Source organism: Carcharhinus amblyrhynchos, chromosome 21 (genome assembly GCF_965287045.1).
Source record: "Carcharhinus amblyrhynchos chromosome 21, sCarAmb.v2.hapA, whole genome shotgun sequence".
NCBI classification, from domain to species: domain Eukaryota; kingdom Metazoa; phylum Chordata; class Chondrichthyes; order Carcharhiniformes; family Carcharhinidae; genus Carcharhinus; species Carcharhinus amblyrhynchos.
This window is the reverse complement of record NC_137344.1, coordinates 50,795,998-50,815,684: the sequence shown is the minus strand read 5'-3', so window position 1 is coordinate 50,815,684 and position 19,687 is coordinate 50,795,998. Positions and strand designations below refer to the sequence as shown.

The 19,687-nt window shown below is 44.0% G+C and overlaps 1 protein-coding gene across 1 annotated transcript in view; it reads left to right on the top strand.

The window, feature by feature from the left end:
- Nucleotides 1-19,687, top strand: part of myo15b (myosin XVB) — a 322,763-nt gene that overhangs the window by 154,562 nt on the left and 148,514 nt on the right. The window contains exons 26-27 of the mRNA XM_080209162.1: nt 5,616-5,656; nt 6,460-6,528. Coding sequence (XP_080065288.1) covers nt 5,616-5,656; nt 6,460-6,528 — 110 coding nt within the window. The remainder of the gene's footprint in view (nt 1-5,615; nt 5,657-6,459; nt 6,529-19,687) is intronic.

Sequence of the window (19,687 nt, the reverse complement as noted above, 5' to 3'; positions counted from 1 at the left end):
GCCCTGCGAGTTCCTGTTCGTAGATTGCAGCCCGGGTCCCCTCGCGCCTCGGCCCGTTCTCTGCCAGGTTGTCTCACTATCTCGTCCAATTCCGCTTTCTTATGGAATCTCGGCAACGTCTGATCCTCCTCCCTTTATCCAAAATCGCAGCGGAAGCGGGCAGTCTGTGAGCCGTGACTCAGCCTTGTTGCCAGTTGTTAATTAGGAGGGCTGATATCGGACTACTAAGAGACTGTGGGGTGAGGTGATGTAAATGAACAGGAAGGGCTTATCCACTGTAATGTTGTAGCACAGTCAGCAGAGACTGCCCTAGCAAGTTTCACCCAGGGTGGAGCTGGTGCTTGGGATCACCTGACCCATTCTCTTAAGGGGCATTTGCCCACCTACAGATGAAAGAGGCATGTTTCATGATGTCATTTTGATGTCCCTGTGATCAGAGCCACATCCCCCCCTCCCCCGCCACCTCTCCCAGCCCCTGTCCACTGCAAGCAAGGTCGGCATCCCCCCTACCTCCGGGATCAGATCCCACCCCTTGTATTATGTTTCAGGCATCTGCAGATAGCTCAGTCTCTGCCCAAATATTTGAGGGGCTGTATAAGTCATTCTACGCCTTGATTGGGGAAGCAGAAAGGTTTTATCACCCTCTGGATCTGCCACTGCTCTGTCACCTTCATACATCAGCAGTACATTCTGCACCTCCAAATCTGTCCTTCCCCTCACTCTCCTCATCCTTCACATCCTTCTTCTCCTTCTCACTGAAGATTGTGTTTCCCACATAGTGCTTGATCCATGATAGACCCCGCTTGAAAGGCTAGAGTGATGGACAAGGTCTAAACAAACCTCTCAGCTGGAGGAATAGGGCCTCTAACCTTTAAGAAGCTTGTGGAAGTTACTAGAACCAGAGGGCACAACCTCAGACTAAAGGACAATCCTTTAAAACAGAGATGAGGAGGAATTTCTTTCAGCCAGAGGGTGGCTAATCTGTGGATCTCTTTGCCGCAGAAGGCTGTGGAGGCTGGGTCATTGAGTGTCTTTAAGACAGAGATAGATAGGTTCTTGATTAATAAGGGGATCAGGGGTTATGAGGAAAGGCAGGAGAGTGGGGATGAGAAAAATATCAGCCACATTTGAATGGCGGAGCAGGCTCGATGGGCCGAGTGGCCTAACTCTGCTCCTATGTTTTATGGTCTTATGATGTTCACTCGAAATGTCACAACACCCAAGGCTATGGACCAAGTGCTGGAAAGTGGGAATGTAGATTTAGTTGAGTTTGTGCAGATTTGATGAGGCGAATCGTACAATCTTTATAGGGCAGAAGGAGGCCATTCAGCTCATTGAGCCTGCACCGATCTCTGACACTTCCCTCGCCCTATGTCTATAACCCACACATTTCCCATGGCTAATCCATGTAACCCACACATCTTGGGACACTAAGAGGCAATTTAGCGTGGCCAATCGGCCTAACGCGCACATTTTTGGACTGTGGGAGGAAACCGCAGCACACAGACAGGGGGAGAGTGTGCAGACTCTACGCAGACGGTGACCCAAGGCTGGAATCAAACCCAGGTCACTGGTGCTGTGAGGCAGCAGTGCGAACCACTGTGCCACCAAGGGACCGCCATGATTCTATAACTTTTAAATGGAAACTGTTTCTTGTATGAAGCACTTCCAGCGGTCACAGAACGCTGCTTACCTGGAACACTGGTCCCTGCTGAAACATTTAAACCCACCCCAACAGCTGCCTAATAAAAACAGGAAACCCATCTGATGTAAAACTCATTCTACAAGTGTTTTATTGCAATCAATACGTAATGTTCTGGTCAACTGCCTGATTGGTAAGCTTAGATACTCACCGTAATGAAATTCCAATCGGGCCCCTGATCTTTATCCCAATCTGAGGTCATCATGCCCGATAATATATTGGTGCTGGTATTTTAGCAGCATTTTACCCAGCCCATAGTGTTCACTCAGGAGTACAGAACTTGATTATTGCAGATAAAAGTGACTTTCTATGCTATCTGAGTTTAGGTTGGTTGGCAAGTGGACTCTGGTTATACTAATGTCGATATTGACTGACAGTTAACTACCAAACATTGTTTGAAATTTAAACTGGCAGCTTCACTCTGACTGGTCAAGGCATTGCCATGAGGAATGAACCAAAAAATGGCTGCCACTTTAACTAAAGCAGGTGCAATGTGTGTGTTTGTTATTTCTGTCTGTAAAGAGCAAAGGCCCTCTGCATTCATAGACGCAGCTTCCAGTACGTGCAAATGCGCCACTGCGAACTCAACTGACAATCTTAAATTGGTTGTCAGGGCAACTGTCAGCACATTGTGGATTATTTAGTAAATGTTGACCAATTGTGGAATCACATCTAAGGTTGGGCACTGTGTTTTGAGTTTTTCGAGCACGGACACTGTCTTTACTTTACCTGCTGCAAACAGCAACAAGTTCAGGGTGTTGGACACTATCTGCCAGTCTTTGGGACATATGGCCTATATGCCTGGCATCACACTGGCATTGACACCATGTACCACAAAAATAGATTGGTTGTCTTCTCTGGAGTTGTACTTTTGCCAAATATCCTGATAAGTGCAAGAAAAATAGCTTGTGTCTCTTTCTTCAGCAATACCATTGTTGCGTAAGGTTAATCTCACAGGATCCAGGGTGAGGTAGCCAATTGGATACAAAATTGACTTGACAGAAGACAGAGCGTGGTTGTAGAGATTGTTTTTCAAGTGGGAGGTCTGTGACCAGCGGTGTGCCTCAGGGATCGGTGCTGGGTCCACTGTTATTTGTCATTTATATTAATGATTTGGTTGGGAATTCAGGAGGCATGGTTAGTAAGTTTGCAGCTGACACCAAGATTGGTGGCATAGTGGACAGTGAAGAAGGTTGTCGAGGATTGCAATGTGATTTTGATCATTTGGGCCAGTGTGCTGATGAATGGCAGAAGGAGTTAATAGAGTCATAGACTCCCTACAGTGCAGAAGGAGATCATTTGGCCCGTTGAGTCTGCACCAATTACAAACCCGTCTAAGCCCTATCCCCATAACCCCATATATTTATCCTGCTAATCCCCCCAGCCAGTGCATCCTGGGACACTAAGGGACAATTTAGCATGGCCTATGCATCTCACCCTCAAATCTTTGGACTGTGGGAGGAAACCAGAGCACCTGGAGGAAACCCTGGCAGATAGAGGGAGAGCGTGCAAACTCCACACAGACAGTCACCCAAGCTGGGAATCTAACCTAGGTCCCTGTAGTTGTGAGGCAGGAGTGCTAACCACTGTGCCACCCTAACTAATTTTTAAAAGTTAGATAAATAAGGAGTGATGCATTTTGGTTGATCAAATCGGGGCAGGACTTACTCAGTTAATGGTAGGGCACTGGAGAGAGTTACAGAACAAAGAGAACTAAGGGTACAGGTTCATAGCTCCTTGAAAGTGGAGTCACAGGTGAACACAGTGGTGAAGAAGGCATTTGGCATGCTTGGTTTCATCAGTCAGAACATTGAATACAGGAGCTGGGACGCTTGCTGAAGTTGTACAAAACATTGATAAGGCCACACTTGGAATACTGTGTACAGTTCTGGTCACCCTATTATAGAAAGAATGTTATTAAACTAGAACAACTGCAGAAAAGATTTACTAGGATGCCACTGGGACTTGATGGTTTGAGTTATAAGGAGAGGCTGAATAGACTGTGACTTTTTTTCCTGGAGTGTAGGAGGCTGAGGGGAGATCTTATAGAGGCCTATAAAATAATGAGGGGCACAGATCAGCTAGATAGTCAATATCTTTTCCCAAAGATAGGGGAGTCTATCTTTGGGAAAGGGGCGTAGGTTTAAGATGAGAGGAAAGAGATACAAAAGTATCCAGAGGGGCAGTTTTTTTCATGCAGAATTGATAAGTGTCTGGAACGAGCTGCCAGAAGTAGTGGTAGAGGTGGGTACAATTTTGTCTTTCAAAAAGCATTTAGACAGTTAGACGGGTAAGATGGGTATAGAGGCAATTGGGAATAGCTCAGTGATAAAAACTGGGCAGCATGGACAAGTTGGGCCGAAGGGTCGGTTTCCACGCTGTAAACCTCTATGACTCTAGTACTTGCTTTGTTTAATTCTAGTACAGTAAATGTTTTGTTTAAAAGTTGATTATGGCATGATTCTTTAAGTTAATAACTGGAAGCTTGAATTTCTTTTTAAAAGTTAGAATTTGGGATCAGAAGAATATACCTTATTCACTCTATATCGACTATGTTCACTGAGTATCAGTCCTATGCAGTGAGTAGCAGTTAAGAACAAAACTCTGGCAATTTTACCCAATGCTGAGATGGCTGTGTTTAGATCAGTTAGTCTAGACCAAGAGTCAATAATTCAAAATTATTTGTGGTATCTATATGTAGGTGGTCTAAAGTACATATAACATAAATATACATATATGGTGATATATATCTAGATACTGGTGATGTATATGATGTCCATATAGAGTGACACGGTGGCACAGTGGTTAGCAGTGCTGCATCACAGCACCACGGATCTGGGTTGATTCCAGCCTTGGGTACTGTCTGTGCGTCTGCATGGCTTTCCTCCGGGTGCTCTGGTTTCTTTCCATACTCCAAAGCCATGGTAAATGCACTTGGTTATGGGGCTGGGGTGTGCAGTGGACCTGGGTGGGATGATCTTTTGGAGAATCAGTGTAGATTGAATGGGCTGAATGGCCTCCTACTGTACAGATTCTGCGAATTGTATAGATAGATCCACTGATGTATCTATAGATAGATCCAACTCAAGCAGGTAAGGAGCAATATCTTGCTTTTCCAATGTGGACAGCAGGGGATAGAGGGCAGGGTTAGAACATAGAACATAGAACATTACAGCGCTGTACAGGCCCTTCAGCCCTCACCGACCAGTGGAACCAATCTAATGACCCTCTAACCTAAACTATTCCAATGTTATCCATATGCCTATCCACTGACCATTTGAATGCCCTTAAAGTTGGTGAGTCCACAACTGGTGCAGGCAGGGCATTCCATGCCCTTACTACCCTCTGAGTAAAGAACCTACCTCTGACATCCGTCCTATAATTACCACCCCTTAATTTAAAGCTATGTCCCCTTGTGTTAGCCATCACCATCCGAGGAAAAAGGGTTTGGGTTACGAACAGCAGGGGCAGGAAATTAGTGTGGAGTTGGGCAAAGAAGTAGAAACTGGGAGAATGAATCACAAAGAAGGCAGTGGGGAGCAGGGAAAAGGGAACAGCGATGGAAAGTAGGGGGTGGGAGCAAGGGATCAAGGAGCAGATCAATGGACAAAGCCCAAGCCTTGTGACTATTTTATTGTAAGTAATTGGCACAATGTTTCCCACTCCGTGGGTCAAGGTGTGGCTCTGTGTTCTGGTGAAGTGGAGTCTGATGGGAAGTAATTCACTTTCATTTATCTGGAATGACGCATTGACAATAACTGAACAAAGTTCAACCGCAATAAATCCTGCTTTTTCTTTCTCTGTGTGGACTTTGATACAATAAGGCAATGTGTTCAGTGTCTTACAACTAGAGACATTCACTCTGGCTCAAGTGCCGTATAGAGGGAAGGAATTCCTGTGATGGGCCCAAGCTGAACGGAATCTACATTAAAACAGTTGAGAAGGAGAGAGCAGGTATTTGAGGTCTGAGAGTTGGTGCTGGGGGTGATTGCTAGGAGCTGATGTTAGTGGATGTGGGAAGCAGAGACAGAGGCTGTCCTCCTTCCTCTGGACTCAGTCCAGAACCAGCTCAGTGTTGTGTTTGTTTATCACGACTTTGAAACAACAGAGTAGGAGCTTTGACACAGAGAAGAGTTTCACTGTGTCTGGGCTGTGTTCAGAAATACACTGAACGTATTTGGAGTAAAGATGCTGAAGTCTCTCATTCGGATTGTTGGTAACTGCTTCAGGAAAGTTTAAGAGAGTGAGTGAAGAGTGATCCAAAGAAGATGAGCAACAGGATTACACTGGGGTGAAGGTGGATGGGGGCTAGTGTTAGTTTGATCAGTTTGTATGAAAGTTGGAATGATCGGTGAAGTAAATGCATTCGTTCAGAACAGGAGGAATCCAGGTTTGTCTGGGGTGAGGGAAGTGGTCGCCGTTGGAGAACAGTAGAGTAAAATTCCACCATCAGCGAAGGTGGATGTGGAAGACACCAGGGTACCATTCCCAATGGTTAAACCATTCACCCTGCAAGGAGGGGCATTTGTCAGGATAGGATCAGGATTAACTGTGATGCCCCTCCTAGTGGAATAGCTCTATGAGACACGCAGCTCAGATTGACATTTGATGAATGGGTGAGGCACTGAAGGGCAATCAGCAAGAACCTTCCAGAAAGGGAGCGTGGGAGTCAAGCTGGAGATGAACAAATAGAAAGAAAAGAGTGGGTGTTGGCTGGGTGGGTGTGTGAGACTCATACTTACCATTTCTGTCATTAGCTGCTCCAAGCACTGTGGCATCGGAGGATATTTTCGAGCAGCAAAGGTGGAGGAACAGCAGTGGGAATGGTGAGTCTGCCTCTTTATTCAGTATTGTGGGGTGTTTAATAGTTCTGACAAAGACACTGGCTGTTTTATAAACATGGTGTGGACGTGCCGGCGTTGGACTGGGGTAAACACAGTAAAAAGTCTGACAACACCAGGTTTTAGTCCAACCGATTTATTTGATAGTAAACGCACAAGCTTTCGAGGTTTCGAGACCTCGAAAGCTTGTGCGTTTACGATCAAATAAATCGGTTGGACTAAAACCTGGTGTTGTCAGACTTTTTACTGTGTTTTATAAACCACAGTAATGCACAGGTCCCTCCCCTGATTAAAGTGTCTCGTGCCTACCTGTTCTGATGTTGCTGAAGCTGAATGCATGGACACTGGGCAGGAAAATGGGCAACGCTATTGGAGTTTTATTTTTAAGGGAAGTGGTTGATGGAAATTTAACTTCAACTAGTGGCCTTCTCCATTTCAAATAACTGACAATTTTATAAATCAATAGAGGAAACAATCATTAAAAGTAAAATAAAACCAAAGCTTGGTCAACAGCCATGACAACCAAAAAACAGGAATAACACTATCATTCTGGATGAGGAATGTCAGAGAGATTTTAGTGTCATGAAACAATATCACTTAACTTATTAACTGAATCTAGAATTAGCATTACCCCCTCTATCAGAGTGTTTATTCTTCACATTGATCACTCCAACATTGGTTTTAACTCTAAACTGCCCATAGAAAATATGGCATCAGTAAAGGTTAAAATCAGATTGGTTCAATCCAGACGCCCGAAGGAACCATCACCAGAATGAGATCAGCGCAAAACCTTGGAGGCTGTGGAGCTGAAGCAGATTACAAAAACAAGCAGGGACTAGGCTTTGGGGGAACTTGAAAACAAGATGAGAACTTGAAAATGGTTCATTGCTTGACCAGGAGCCAAAAGAGGCTCACAAACACAGGTGTGATGCGAGAATGGGATTTGGTGCATGTTTAAATATGAGCCGCAGAGTTTGGATGAGCGCAAGACTACAGCAAAACAGAAGTTGCTAAAAGAGAACGGAAACCAATATAAAATGGGCCTGGCTTTCAGTATCAAAGACCTGGAATGAAGGGTGGTGAAAGTGAACATTCAGTCAAATTTCCTTTAGCACATTTACCTGCCAGCTTTCCCTCAGATGGAATCACTTTGAGTCTCAGACCAATTACTATCAAATACTGACAGACATTGTTATATTACGGGTTCTTTAAATGTCTTAATGATGAGATTTTGAAACCTGCATATTTAAATAAAGCTTCTATAAGAATGTAAAGAGAAAAAGATTTGTGAAGACAAATGTAGGTCCCTTACAGTCCGAAATATGAAAGTTTATATTGAAAAAAAGGCAGAGCAATTAAATAACAACTTTAGTTCCCTCTTCATGGAGGAAGATACAAATAACTTCCCAGAAATGCTAGGAAACTGAGGGTCTAGTGAGAAGGAGGAATTGAAGGAAATTAGTTTTACTAAAATCATAGTGTTGGAGAAATTAATGAGACTGAGAGTCGATCAGTCGCCAAGGCCTGAAGATCTACATCCCAGGGTACCAAAGGAGTGGCCATGGGATGTATTGGTTGATTTCTTCCAAAGATTCTGGAACAATCCTGGCAGATTGGAGGCTGTCAAATATAACACTGCTATTTAAAATAGGAGGGAGGGAGAAAAAGGGTGAATTAGAGGCTAGTTAGCCTAATGTCAGTAGCAGGAAAAATATTACAAAGAATGTGATTATAGGACACCTAGAAAGTATCAACAGGATTAGGCAAAATCAACATGGATTTATGAAAGGGAAATCATATTGTGTGCAGTTTTGGGCGCCACACCTGCGCAAGGATATTTTGGCCCTGGAGGGAGTGCAGAGGAGGTTTACTAGGCTGATACCGGAGTTGAGGGGATTGAGCTATGAGGAGAGGCTGAATAAACTAGGCTTGTACTCGTTAGAGTTTAGAAGAATGAGGGGAGATCTCATTGAGACGTATAAGATGATGAATGGGATGGATAGGATAGAGGTGGAGAGACTCTTCCTGCTCAAAAAAGACAGTAGGACTAGGGGGCACAGCCTCAAGATAAAGGGGAGGCGGTTTAGAACGGAGTTGAGGAGGAACTTCTTCACTCAAAGGGTGGTGAATCTCTGGAATTCTCTGCCCGTTGAAGTGGTGGAGGCTGCCTCACTAAATATTTTTAAGAAGCGGGTTGATGGGTTCTTGATAAGAGAGGGGATTAAGGGTTATGGGGAGAAAGCGGGAAAGTGGAACTGAGCCACAACAGATCAGCCATGATCTTATTGAATGGCGGGGCAGGCTCGAAGGGCTAGATGGCCTACTCCTGCTCCTATTTCTTATGTTCTTATGTTCTTATATTTGACTGGAATTTTTTTGAGGAAATAATTAGTGGAATGGTAATTAAGAAGGCATATGGGAAACTTACTTTTGTCAGTCGTGGCACAGATTATAAGTGCAGGAAGGTAATGTTGGAGCTGTACAAAGCTTGGGTTAAGCTATAGTTGGAGTACTGTGTGCAATTCTGGTCACCTCACTACAGGAAGGATGTGATTAACTGGAGAAAGAGCAGAGGAGATTCACCATGATATTGCCTGGGATGGAGTACTTGAGCTATGAAGAGAGGTTGGATAGTTTTGGATTGTTTTCTTTAGAGCAGTGAAGGCTGAGGGGGGCATGATAGAGGTGTATAAGATTGTGAGGGATATGGACAGGGTGAAAAGGAAGCAGTTGTTCCCCTAGGTTGAGGGGGTCAATCACAAGGGTGCATTGATTTAGAGTATCTAAGGAGATTCAGAGCGGATTTGAGAAAACATTCTTTTACTCAGAGGGTTGTGGGAATCTGGAATGCACTGCCTGGGAAGTCAGTGGAGACCGGAAATCTTATAACCTTTAGAAAAATATTTGGATGAGCACTTGAATCATCATAACATTCAAGGATATGAGACAAGTGCTGGAAAATGGGATTAGTGCGACTTTAGTGGTAGTTATTGTTGGTGCAGACTTGATGGGCTGAAGGCCTTTTCTATTATAATTGTACGGTAATATTCTATACTCTTTTTTAAACCCTGCCTCAGTATTAAACAGTGAATTACTTTAACATATTAAAAATACTTACCAGGACTTACTCACTCATCCGCTGCTTTGGTTGGCCCCACTTTTCTTTCTGAATTGGCTGCTCTTCCTCTGGTTGAGCACTTGGTTCTCACAATCCTTCCCCGCCGCCCCACCCCCCCGGGGATATGGAGACAGAGCTGGGTTTCCCAAATGCTCCCCAATGACTCCTCACCAACAACTCTCATTCATCGCTCTCAGTCTCACTCTTTCTCACTCTCTTATTTCCAATCTTATTTCTGCCTTTTATTTCTCTACACACAGCAGAACCTTGTCCATATCCTTCACTTTGACTTGTCTGATGGTCAAGTCTGCCTCCAGTACAGCCTGAACCTCTTTCAGTTGTGTAATTATACTATTCATATCTTCATCGTCCACTCTCAGCTTGGAAAGTTTCACGGATTTTCCTTTCAGTGTTTCCTCATTTCCTGTTTCTTCAGTCTGTTTCTTGTCTATTTCGGCTTCTTGCTGGAAAATGGAACAACGCTGACTCTACTCCACTGACCAGCTTGTTCACACTGATGTCAAATTCATTTGCTTTTCTTTGTAATCTTCCAGAAGAATAAACTTTGACCTGAGGGATTCCCGTTGTGTATGAAGGCCTTTGACAGGTTTTCCTTTTCTTCACAAAGTTGTTTGCTTCATCTTGAGCTTTCCTGTAATTCAGCAAATTTTCCTCCAGTTTCATCCACTGTGTTTCCATTCTGCTGTTTAAGAGTCTTCGTTTCTTCATGTTTCTGAAGGTTCACACATTCCTTTTGGATTCTATCTTGAAGAGCAATCAATTAAAATCATCGAGTCATAGAGATTTACGGCATGTAAGCAGGCCCTTCGGCCCAACTTGTCCATGCTGTCCTTTTTTTAAACGCTAAGCTAATCCCAATTGCCCGCATTTGGCCCATATCCCTCTATCCCATCTTACCCATGTAACTGTCTAAATGCTTTTTAAAAGACAAAATTGTACCTGCCTCTACTACTGCCTCTGGCAGCTCGTTCCAGACACTCACCATTCTCTGTGTGAAAAAATTGCCCCTCTGGACACTTTTATATCTCTCCCCTCTCACCATAAATCCATGCCCTCTAGTTTTAGATTTCCCTACTTTTGGGAAAAGGTATTGACTATCGAGCTGATCAGTGCCCCTCATTACTTTATAGACCTCTATAAGATCACCCCTCAGCCTTCTACGCTCCAGAGAAAAAAGTCCCAGTCTATCCAGCCTCTCCTTATAACTCAAACCATCAAGTCTTGGTAACATCCTAGTAAATCTTTTCTGCACACTTTCTAGTTTAATAATGTCCTTTCTATAATAGGGTGATCCACTTATAATAGGGTGACCCTGGCTTATGAAGAGATAAAGCGGTGTGGGATAAAAGGAAATTTGGCCAATTGGATAAGTAACTGGCTGTCTCATAGAAGACAGAGGGTGGTGGTGGAAGGAAAATTTTCAGACTGGAGGCCAGTTACCAGCGGTGTACCACAGGGGTCAGTGCTGGGTCCTCTGCTATTTGTGATTTTTATCAATGACTTGGAAGAGGGGGCTGAAGGGTGGGTTAGTAAATTTGCTGATAACACCAAGATTGGTGGAGTAGTGGATGAGGTGGAGGGCTCTTGCAGGCTGCAAGGGGACATTGATAGGATGCAGAGTTGGGCCAAAAAGTGGCAGATGGAGTTTAACCCTGATAAATGTGAGGTGATTCATTTTGGTAGGACAAACTTGAATGTGGATTACAGGGTCAACGGCAGGGTTCTGAGGAAGGTGGAGATTCTTTACTCAGAGAGTGGTTGGGGTATGGAATCGACTGCCTGCTGTGATAGTGGAGTTGGACACTTTAGGAACTTTCAAGCGGTTATTGGATAGGCACATGGAGCACACCAGAATGATAGGAAGTGGGATAGCTTGATCTTGGGATTGGACAGAGCTCGGCACAACATTGAGGGCCGAAAGGCCTGTACTGTGCTGTACTGTTCTATGTTCTATGAAACTGGTCAGACCTTGAGGCACCTTAAAACTTGAGATAAGAGCAGACCCAGAACAATGAATTTGATAACGAGACCAGCCACTGATGATCAGCTACATAAATGCATAAATGTATCTACTCTATGTACAATGATGTGTTAACTATCGATCTCTGTACCTGTCTGCTTATAACGATGTGTTAACTGTCGATGTCCATATCTGTCTACTCAACATGTAACGGTGTGTTAATGGCTAATAACCGTACTGTCTATTATCTAAAAAGTATAAAAGATGCTCAACTGACATTGTGTAATTGAGAAGGTGGCTGCCAGTACTGCGGAGTACCAGCACTTCTCCCAAAGCTTTGTCTGAATAAAGCTGTTCTGTTGAACCTCCAAGTCTGATTTCAAAGTGTTGAATTCCCCACCACAAAGGTAAAAGAGGGAAAGTTTAGGGGAGATGTGAGAGGCAAGTTATTTACACAGAGGGTTGTGAGTGCCTGGAATGCCCTGCCAGAGGAGGTGGTAGAAGCAGATACAATAACAATGTATAAGAGGCAGCTTGACAGCTACATGAATGGATAGGGAATGGAGGGATATGGACCACATGGAGACAAAAAGTCTTTAGTTTAGAAAGGCATCAGTTGTTGGCACAGGCTTGGTGGGCCAAAGGGTCTGTCCTGTGCTTCACTGTTCTTTGCTCTCCGCACAGGCAGCATGTTAGCACTGCTGCCTCACAGCACCAGGGACCCAGATTCAATTCTCAAGGAGCTTGTGGAGCTTGATCATTCTCCCTGTGTCTGCTTGGGTTTTCTCTGGAGGCTCTGGTTTCCTCCAAAAGTCCAAAAGACATGCTGGTTCAGTGCATTGGCCATGCTAAGTTCTTCCTCAGTGTATTTGGGTGGCAAGGTAGCACAGCGGTTAGCACTGCTGCTTTTCAGCTCCAGGGACCTGGGTTCGATTCCTGGCTCGGGTCACTGTCTGAGTGGAGTTTGCACATTCTCCTCGTGTCTGCGTGGGTTTCCTCCGGCGCTCCGGTTTCCTCCCACAGTCCAAAGCTATGCGGGTTAGGTTGATTGGCCTTGCTAAAATTGGCTCTTAGTGTCCAGAGATGTGTAGGTTAGAGGGATTAGCGGGTAAAATATGTAGGGATAGGGGGTTAGGGTCTGGTTGGGATTGGTCGGTGCAGACTCAATGGGCCGAATGGCCTCTTTCTGCAGTGTGGGATTCTATGATTCTATCCGAATGGGGCCAGAGTGTGGCATCAAAAAGATTTTCACAGTAACTTCATTGCAGTGTTAATGTAAGCCTACTTGTGACAAGAATAAATAAACTTTAAACTTTTATTCACCTGCTTGGCTTCATTCTTCTGCATTCAACCCTTCAACTAGTGCATTGTACTGACATGGTTGGCAACAGTCTTGTTGCTTACTTCAATATGGTCTCCCACACTCCAGGATGTATCCAAGTGGGTACAGTTCCAGTTTTTTGTATTGCACTGGGCTTGGAGCATGGCTAAACCTCTGCCTTACTTTAGGACAAAATATGCTCTCCTTATCTTGAAAAATCTTTGAAGCTATTTCATTTCAGTACAGAGTACTTTGAAAACTAAGATTTCTGCATTTCCAAAATTCCTGGATGGGTTTATTCAGTCTGTGTTGTAACTGCGGGAACTTCTAATGTAGCAATGATTCATTTCTCTGTACAAGAGGCCAGGGAGCCGACTGAAACAGGTTCCTTTTCTCTGAAACTCTGCAAACTTTTCATTTTACTTTTCTGTGCTCTGCAAATTTCTCTCTTTAACTCTGCCAGTTGATATTTATTTCATTAATTTTGCTATTTCAACTTCAGTGCAGGAAGTAAGTACAGTTTCTTTTGTTTTGCGCACCATCTTGTAAATTAGCCTGGGTTTTTTGATTCTGCATCACTCAGGGTCTAAACATTTCTGTAGTTTTGCTCACTCTTTCATGAACTAACCGTGTTGCTTAGGGACTAGCAATTTTTGGATTCTTGCTGACACATCTTTGTGATCTGCCCAGGTTTTTTTTTCTTACTCTGCATCATTTGGGGATCTTGCAACATTCTTCCAGTCACTCTGGTGGATTCCTCCACCTCGAGGCTTCTCCAGTTCGGCCCAAACAGTCAATGCCCAAATTTATGAGCCTCCTCCCATCTTTTCTCATCTAAATCTGCCATCATCAGTACTGATCCCCTCTGTCTCTCATATGCTTGCCTAGTTTTGCATTAAATTCACCCATTAGTTCAGGTGGTCAAAAACATGATCAAAGAGACTGGTTTAATGGAGAAAGGAGAGGGACAGGGAAGTTAAAGGAGGGAATTCTGGAGCTTAGGGCCGAGACAGCAGGAGACAATGTTGCCAGTACCCCAGTGAAGGAAATTTGCTTTGCACAGGAGGCCAGAATTGGAGGAATGCACACACATTTTTTAAAAAATTATCATCAGTAAAAATCAGAATGGCTCAGAGCGGTTGTTAGTTCCTCAGGGTTGGGAATGAGTTAATCACCAACTCATAGGGCCCATACATCATGTTTCAGTAAAAGGAACAGATTTCCCATAGGGAACGGCATATAAACATGGAGATTTTCTCAGGAATGTGAAATGCCAGGACTATCATTCCAAAGTGTACTCTGCATTCATTACAAGAAACAAACTGAGCAAGAATGTCATTTGATTTATCATTGTCACATGTATTGGGGATACAGTGAAAAGTATTATTTCTTGTGCGCTATACAGACAAAACACGCCATTCGTAGAGTACATAGGGGAGAAGAAAAGGAGAGGCTGCAGAATATAGTGTTACAGTCATAGCTAGGGTGAAGAGAAAGATCAGCTTAATACATGTCAGGTCCATTCGAAAGTCTGATGGCAGCAGGGAAGAAGCTGTTCTTGAGTCAGTTGGTGTTTGATCTCAGAAACCCAAGTTCCAGTGATGAAACAGGACAGGTGGCAAATACAGATGAGAGATAAGAGATATCAGAAAAAGGAAATTTGCCATGCTCAGACAATGGACGGGAAACAAAAGCTGATGTCCATGGCAATAAAAATGTAACTTTAGAGTCAACAACATGGAAAGAAGATACGGCTGACAACTTGGATAGAATCATAGAACCCTACAGTGCAACGCTCAAAAAAGACAGTAGGACTAGGGGGCACAGCCTCAAGATAAAAGGGGGACGGTTTAGAATGGAGTTGAGGAGGAACTTCTTCACTCAAAGGGTGGTGAATCTCTGGAATTCTCTGCCCGTTGAAGTGGTGGAGGCTGCCTCGCTAAATATTTTTAAGAAGCGGGTTGATGGGTTTTTGATAAGAGAGGGGATTGAGGGTTATGGGGAGAAAGCGGGAAAGTGGAACTGAGCAGCGACAGATCAGCCATGATCTTATTGAATGGCGGGGCAGGCTCGAAGGGCTAGATGGCCTACTCCTGCTCCTATTTCTTATGTTTCTTATTTTATGTTCTTTGGCCCATTGAGTCTGCGCTGACTACAATCCCACCCAGGCCCTACCCCCATATCCCTACACGTTTTTCCCACCAATCCCTCCAACCTAAGCATCCTAGTACATTAAGGGGCAATTTTAGCATGGCCAATCAACCTAACCCGCACATCTCACAAGAAGGTGTATGGTGTACTGGCCTTCATTAATCGAGGGATTGAGTTTAGGAGTCGGGAGGTAATGCTGCAACTTTATAAGACCCTTGTCAGACCCCACTTGGAGTACTGTGCGCAGTTCTGGTCGCCTCACTACAGGAAGGATGTGGAAGCTACTGAGAGGGTGCAGAGGAGATTTACAAGGATGTTGCCTGGATTGGGAGGCATGCCTTCTGAAGATAGGTTGAGGGAGCTAGGTCTGTTCTCCCTGGAGAGACGAAGGATGAGAGGCGACCTGATAGAGGTTTATAAAATGTTGAGAGGAATAGATAGAGTGGATTCTCGGAAGCTATTTCCCAGGGCTGAAATGGTCGCTATGAGAGGACACAGGTTTAAGGTGCTGGGGAGTAGGTACAGAGGAGATGTCAGGGGTAAGTTTTTCACTCAGAGGGTGGTGAGTGAGTGGAATCGGCTGCCGTCGGTGGTGGTAGAGGCAAACTCGCTGGGGTCTTTTAAAAGACTTCTGGATGAGTAAATGGGATTTAATGGGATTGAGGGTTATAGATAGCCTGGTAGGTATGAATATGATCAGCGCAACTTGTGGGCCGAAGGGCCTGTTTGTGCTGTAGTGTTCTATGTTCTATCTTTAGACTGTGGGAGGAAACCGGAGCACCCGGAGGAAACCCACACGGACACGTGGAGAATGTGACTCTACACAAACAGTAACCCAAGCTGGCAATTGAACCCAGGTCCCTGGAGCTGTGAAGCAGCAGTGCTAACCACTGCTACCGTGCCGCCTCTAAATGTTTCACCCCAGATGGGACTCGAACCCACAATCCCTGGCTTAGGACGCCAGTGCCTTATCCATTAGGCCAAATATCAGATAGTCTTATAATATACAGAAATTTGATAAAGCAGAGGAATTTCAGAAGGTGCAATGAAAATAAACGTGTAAAAACAAACTGTGATGGAATATTTACACAAAATTATAGCAGTAACAATGCAAAAAGGAACCTTTACCCACCAGCTAGTGCTGGTTTATGCTCAACATGAGCCTCCTCCCATTTAAATATCTTTCTATTTCTTTTTCCTCTCACTTACTGATGTAGCTTTCCTTTCAGTGCAGCAACGGGTATGATCAACAGCATTGTACTGATGTGCAAACTGCACCCTGAGTGCAACAGAAAAGTCAGCAAGTGTTTGATTGCTGCAACTCACAATTATTTGGTCAAAAAGGATTTAATGAAACAATTGTAGAACGAGCACATGGACAGAGAAAGTTGCTGGTGTTAATTCTGTAAAAGTAAGATCTGTGGGCACATTGTTGAAAAGTTTGAAAGAAAGCAGCTGAGGTTGTTAGTGTAAAAACAGAGTTGATGTCATGAGCAGAATGAGGCTAGATCAGGTGACTGGGCAATTACAGAATTTACTTTTGCCTTCATGCCCAAGGACAGCTTGCGGGAATAACATTCAATAAAAAGCTTAGTACCTGATAGGCAAACAACCTGGATTAGGGCAATTGCTTCATAACCTTGATTGTTATGGAGCAGTTGTTGGTAGTGTTGACAGTGATTAGTTGGAATGCTTTGTCTCTGTTTTGCATTGAGTAATCTGTTGTTTGCATGGTTTGCATGGAAGATTGGTTAAGCAATATTGTTTGGACACCCTTTATTAAATTTCTCATTGTATCTCCTGGGCATGTGGCCTGATTAACCTGGGTGACATGCCTGATATGGTTTGAGCTGGACAGTTGGCATTGTTAACAGTCAACGTGTAGGATAACAGCGGTAGAGGCAAATGATGTGGTTGAACTTGACCAGGCAATAATTGTGGACAGCAGCATCCAGAGCTTTGACTTGCTGTTTGGGTGAAAGGACATAGTAAGATCAACCTACATCAGTAAACATGCTTGTTCCATTTCCACTGCTTCTGCTATGCTGCAAAATTGCATTGACAAGTTTTCACTTTGTATGAATCCTGCACTAAGTCTCTGATGGGATATTATCATATTTGTTCGCAAAGAACAAAGAACAGTACAGCACAGGAAACAGGCCCTTCGGCCCTCCAAGCCTGTGCCACGCATTGGTCCAACTAGACCATTCGTTTGTATCTCTCCATTCCCAGTCTGCTCATGTGATTATCCAGGTAATTCTTAAACTCTATTCAAGAGCAATCCTGATAGAATTTCTCTTGCAGTCGAAGATAATAATTTTAAATTTTACAGACACATTTCCTGTTTTATGATTCTAGATGATTACCATGGTTATGAACACTGAGCAGTTTGTTCCCTCTAGACAGAAATAAGGAAAACATTGAGTAAATGGAAGAGAGAGCACAGCTCTTTTGTGAGTCTCTATCAAGACTCTGGAGCTTTACTGCCACTGATTTACAGCTTTAACAGATTGTTCACAAGTCCTTGTGACCATTGAACTTTTCTTCTTAAGTCAACCTTTGGGTTAAACAGTGATATTGGATTGTTACCTTCTTTAACTTTATTGGTGAAGTTGGCTAAATCCCAGAAACTCATCAGCCATTGCACCACTCGGTTTGTATGGCCCACCATTGCACCATATTAGGGGTGTAAAATAGACAGTATTACGGTTGATAAAGGGGATGTGCTGGAAATTCTTGAGGGGCTGAAAATAGATAAGTCCCCTGGTCCGGATGGGATCTACCCTAGGATTCTCTGGGAGGCTAGAGAGGTGATTGCAGAGCCTCTGGCTCAGATCTTCAGGTCGTCATTGGTCTCTGGTGTAGTCCCGGAGGATTGGAGGATAGCGAATGTTGTCCCATTGTTTAAGAAGGGGAACAGAGACTTTGCCGGGAATTATAGACCGGTGAGTCTTACTTCTGTTGTGGGCAAGGCTTTAGAAAAAATTATTAGGGATAGGATTTATAGTTATTTGGAGTGTAATGAATTGATTAGAAATAGTCAGCATGGTTTTGTAGCGGGTAGGTCGTGCCTTACTAACCTTATTGAGTTTTTTGAGAAGGTGACCAAAGAGGTGGATGGGGGCAAGGCAGTTGATGTGGTATACATGGATTTTAGTAAGGCGTTCGATAAGGTTCACCATGGTAGGCTTCTGCAGAAAATGCAGATGTATGGGATTGTGGGTAATCTAGGAAGTTGGATCAGGAATTGGCTATCAGATAGGAGACAGAGGGTGGTGGTGGATGGTAAATATTCATCATGGAGTACAGTTACGAGTGGTGTGCCTCAGGGATCTGTTTTGGGGCCACTGTTGTTTGTAATTTTTATTAATGATCTGGATGAGGGTATAGTTGGGTGGATTAGTAAATTTGCTGATGACACCAAAGTTGGAGGTGTGGTAGATTGTGAGGAAGGGTGTCATAGTCTGCAGGGAGACTTAGATAGGTTGCAGAGCTGGGCCGAGAGGTGGCGGATGGAATTTAATGTGGAGAAGTGTGAGGTAATTCACTTTGGTAGGAGCAACAGATGTGTCGAGTATAGGGCTAACGGGAGGACTTTGAATAGTGTGGATGAACAGAGGGATCTAGGTGTGTGTATACATAGATCCCTGAAAGTTGGGAATCAAGTAGATAAGGTTGTTAAGAAGGCGTACGGTGTCTTGGCGTTTATTGGTAGGGGGATTGAATTTAGGAGTCGCAGTGTAATGTTGCAACTGTACACTACTCTAGTGCGGCCGCACTTGGAGTACTGTGTGCAGTTCTGGTCCCCGCATTACAAGAAGGATGTGGAGGCGTTGGAGAGGGTGCAGAGGAGGTTTACTAGGATGTTGCCTGGTATGGTGGGGAGGTCCTATGAGGAGAGACTGAGGGATTTAGGGTTGTTTTCGTTGGAAAGAAGGCGGCTAAGAGGGGATCTTATTGAAACATATAAGATGATTAGAGGTTTAGATAGGGTGGATAGTGATAGCCTTTTTCCTCGGATGGAGAAAGCTAGCACGAGGGGGCATGGCTTTAAATTAAGGGGGGGTAGCTACAGGACGGATGTCAGGGGTAGGTTCTTTACCCAGCGGGTGGTGAGGGATTGGAATGCCCTGCCTGCTGCAGTTGTAAATGCGTCTAGTTTGGGGGCGTTTAAGAGATCTCTGGATAGGTTTATGGACGAAAAGGGATTGGTATAGGCTAGTGGGTCATTGTTTTTGTAACTGGTCGGCGCAACATCGTGGGCCGAAGGGCCTGTTCTGCGCTGTAATGTTCTATGTTCTATGTTCATATTTGCACTATTTTTAATGTTGGGGTATTGCATCAGGACGTAAGAAAACTTAAGTCAGAATAAAAGTTCTTTGGCTCATCAAAGTTCCAACTCTAGGGCCGTAAATCCAATTCTTCAACTCTTCCACCAAGGAAAATATTACTAATTTTCCTGGCATATTATTCCACATATTCCTCACTCTTTGTTACATAGAACATGGAACACTACAGCACAAACAGGCCCTTCGACCCACAAGTTGCGCTGATCATATCCCTACCTACCAGG